Below are 3,820 nucleotides of genomic sequence, written 5' to 3'. Positions count from 1 at the left end.
GTTATGCAGAATTTGTCCTTTTGTGACTTAGATACTTCATTCAGCATAATGTCTTCCAGGATCCAGAAAGGAATGGACAGAAAAACCATGGTACATTTACACAGTACTACACAGCACTGAAAAATAAGGCAATCAGAATATTACATCATCTTTGCCTTGTACACGGGGCATCTGTATAAGGAAGCTGCGCTCACAATCACGGGGAGTGACACTGTTCCAAGGACTTTGTATCAGTCTGCAAGCTTCCTTTAATTCAGCCAAGTTACAGAACTGTCCCTTTTCCTTAAACATCTATGTATGGGTCGGAAAGAACTGATTTTGCACCTCCGGGGATTTGTCATCTGAAAATAGTGGTCCTCGGGCTAACCTGCCCTCATTAATGCCTCATTCTTATTTCACAAAAAATATCGTAGCCATCTGCTTCCAAGGAACAAGAGATCCTGTACAATACCCTCTCCCTTCTCCTGTCCAAAGTCCCAAATCCTAGAATTGGGACTGTTTTTTAAATCATGTTGCTGTCAAGTCAACTATGACTAACTCATAGCAATTGTGCCTCACAGCAACAGACCACTCATGTGTCAATCTAATCTGTGGTGACTTACACATTGCTGTGACACTGGAAGCCATGTATTTCAAATACTAGCAGGGTCACCCATAGTGGATGGGAGCTTCCAGACTACTAATACAGATCAGGAGGCAGGACTGTCCATCCACTTCTGAAATGCCAGGCCTTCAAGAACCCTATGGATAATAGAAGAACAAGTCAAGTATTCCTAACTATTATTGTTCCAGTTCCAAAACAGATCCACTACTGTGGTCTTCCTGGTCTACATTTCAACTTCTGTTCCCCATCCTCATTTCTTTGGAAATCCAGGTTTCTGCTCTACTCAAGGAGAGTCTTTACACGGGGAATATGTTGTTGTTAGGTACCATCAAGTATGACTCATAGCGACCCTATGAACAACAGATCTGAACCCTGTCCTATCCTATGCCATCTTCATTCTCATTTCTTAGTGACTTCCTATCTAGGCTCCACCTGTAATACTATAGCTACCTGTGTTCCTCTGTTGTTCAGAGTTTTCGAAGGCCTATTATTTGGGAAGTGGATGGCTAATCTTTCTTCCTAGTTTGTCTTAATCTAGGAGCTCTGCTGTAACGTGTCTACTATAGCTTACCTTTCTGGCATTTGAAACACCAGTGGCATAGCTTCTAGCATCACAAAAATCCACAAGTTACCCCAGTGCAGCAGACCAACAGACAAGTACTGCACTGATTTACCCAAGTCTCACACTTGTCACCATTGAGGCAATTCCAATTTAGAGCAGCCCTGTAGGACAGACTAGAGCTGTCTAGTGAGGTTCTCAAGGCTGCTGTCTTTGTGGAGTCAATGGCTTCATCTTTCTTCTGCAGAACAGCTGGTGGGTCCAAACTGCTTTGCTTTGAACTCAACCACTGTGCTACCAGGGATTTAAGAAATGACAGCAATTTGAACACAACTGGATGCATCAGTAAGTATAAACATTTTAATTTTTAAAACAAAGCTGTGTGCAAGTGTCAAGCGACAGCTGGGCTCAGGTAACCAGGGTACGTTCCCATAGAGGCCAGACCACAGGATTGTGAGGGTACAAGGCCTGGCCTTCTGGGGACCTGAAGGGACAGCCGTGGATGACAAGGGACAGCCGTGGATGACTCAGGCCCCTTTGTGTCCTCTCTGTCCTGGCCCCTCACAGATTATGTCAGATGTGGCTGCATGCGCTACACAGGCCTTACAGGAAAGCTGTTGCTACTGTTCACTGTCAAGGGAATGAGGTTTCCTTGGAATCTATTTGATTTAGCCTCAGTGCATTTTACCAGGTGATAGTACAATAAATACTGCTCACTGTGGTGGTGGTTTTTCATGGCAAGGCTAGTGTGTGAGATACAAGTTACTGAACATGCAGTTGTCTATTGTCCTCAGGGCAGGAAGGAGTCAGCCATGTGCTCTGCTGACACTAGGTGGTTTTCTGTGTTGTTGGTTTCTTGTTTTAAGGTCTTAAATGGCTTTTTGACATTCCAGAGTCTAGGACAAAGTGTGTTTGTGCCACTACAGTGGAGCGGCTCTGGGCCAGGCCCTGCAAAGGAGGCAGGTGGTGCTGGGTCTCCACTCATCATGTGAGAACTTTCCAGAACCTGAAATGGGGTGAGTCTGTTTCCTGAAGCAGCTCTCACAAGTATGATGGCATCTGCTCTGTGAGGACCCATAGTCCCACAGGCATGGCCTGGTGCTTATAACGACAACTCTTGTCACTGTTCATCCGAAGCACTCTGCTGGGATGCTGTGTCGTCCAGCCCCATGTCCTCTTGGCTTGCTCGCCTGCACAGGACCTCACACTTCTCAGGTGGGACCTCAGCTGGATGGCGGTCACAGAGCCGGCCCTGCTCTGGGGCATCTGTGGGCTCGCACGGGTCTGAGAAGTGCTTGCAAAGAGAAAAGAGAAGCAGGAGCAAGTCAGTACATATGTCCTGACGGGGTCCCCGTTGGGGTCCCTAGCTGCCCAGAGGAGCTGGACAGAGCATCAGCACCTGTGTGCCCAGTGCCCTCAAAGGCAGGTTCTGAGTCAGGTCTGGCCAGAGGCCCAGCTTATTGTTTGAGGAAAGAACAGGAGCCGAAATCTACCACAACACCTCTGGAGGGGGCTTTTCCACAGGCAGACTGGGTACACTGGAAAGAGATGGCCACGGGCAAAAGGTTACCATATGCCTTAATGGCCTGTGACCTGTCACTGTCACCTGTGTGAGCTAAGGCCTCCCATAGATGCCAGGTTCCTGAGATTTAACTGAGACCAGGAGCACAGAGACACACATGACCCAGGGACTCTGTGCTCTCCATGGGGAGAGGGAAAGGGATACGGCCTGAGCCACACATGACTGGCAGCACAACAGACTGGACATGGAAAATTGTGCAATACTGCATGCATTTCTATTGAGGAAATGAGAAAAATGGAGAAAATTGGTTTACCAGCTTAGTTATTGAACCAACCAGTAGTCAAGTCAATGCCAACTCCTGGGGATCCCAGTGTCACAGTGGAACCTGTCCCATGGGTCAGCTGATGGCGGGGCTCCAGAAGGCAATCACCAGCCTTAATAAGGTACTTCTGGTGGACTTAAACTACCAGCCTTTTCATTTACAGCATCACCAAGGGAATCCACTACCTAACTCTTGTTGTGTGCCATTGAGTCTGAACTTACAGCTGACCATCCAGCATGTTTTCAGAGGCTATAACTCACACCAGAGGAGATTGCCCATCTCTCTCTCTCATGGAGAATTTCCACAGTGGATTTGAACTGCATGCCTTTGGGTTGGCAATGCAGCTCCTTCACTACTAGGTCACAAGACTCCCTATTATCTACCAATGTAATGAAATCTCCTGAAGTAATCAGCCCTTCCTCTCCCTGCCAGGAAAGGTGGTCCTGCTGGTGTAGCCCCATGGTTGTGCCAGGCAGGTCTGTTTCAGTGTTAGTGTCAGACTGGCAGGGGCAGTATTGTGTCTGGGGGAGGTGCCTGCCTGGAGAGCATGACCCATGGATGTAGAAGATGGTGACCAATCAGAGGCCGGGTGTCCTAACTCTGCCTCCCAGTAACTGCATGTAGGCATGGAAGCATACAGGGTGTCACTCTTATTCATGGACAGGAAGATGCAGTCCCATTCAAATGGAACATGGGAACCACCAGATCAGGAGACCTGTACCCAGTGCTGCTTCCTCCTTTTCCCTGTACCATGAGAACTGCTGGGCACCTCTCCCTTTCTCCCCTCCCGTGTGTGTGTGTGTGTGTGTGTGT

General features: G+C 48.0%; 1 protein-coding gene across 1 annotated transcript in view; it reads right to left on the bottom strand.

Moving 5' to 3' along the window:
• Positions 1 to 2,283: 2,283 nt before the first annotated feature.
• Positions 2,284 to 3,820, bottom strand: part of LOC102848006 (pecanex-like protein 2-like) — a gene marked incomplete at its 5' end in the record, with an annotated part of 123,185 nt that continues 121,648 nt past the window's right edge. Inside the window, one exon of the mRNA XM_006903346.1 lies at positions 2,284 to 2,457. Coding sequence (XP_006903408.1) covers positions 2,284 to 2,457 — 174 coding nt within the window. The remainder of the gene's footprint in view (positions 2,458 to 3,820) is intronic.

The sequence above is a fragment of the Elephantulus edwardii genome, unplaced genomic scaffold, assembly GCF_000299155.1.
Source record: "Elephantulus edwardii isolate Elephantulus edwardi_28Jun2011 unplaced genomic scaffold, EleEdw1.0 scaffold00575, whole genome shotgun sequence".
Taxonomy (NCBI): Eukaryota; Metazoa; Chordata; class Mammalia; order Macroscelidea; family Macroscelididae; genus Elephantulus; species Elephantulus edwardii.
Note: the sequence above shows the minus strand (reverse complement) of the source record. Positions and strands in the feature narration are given on the sequence as shown.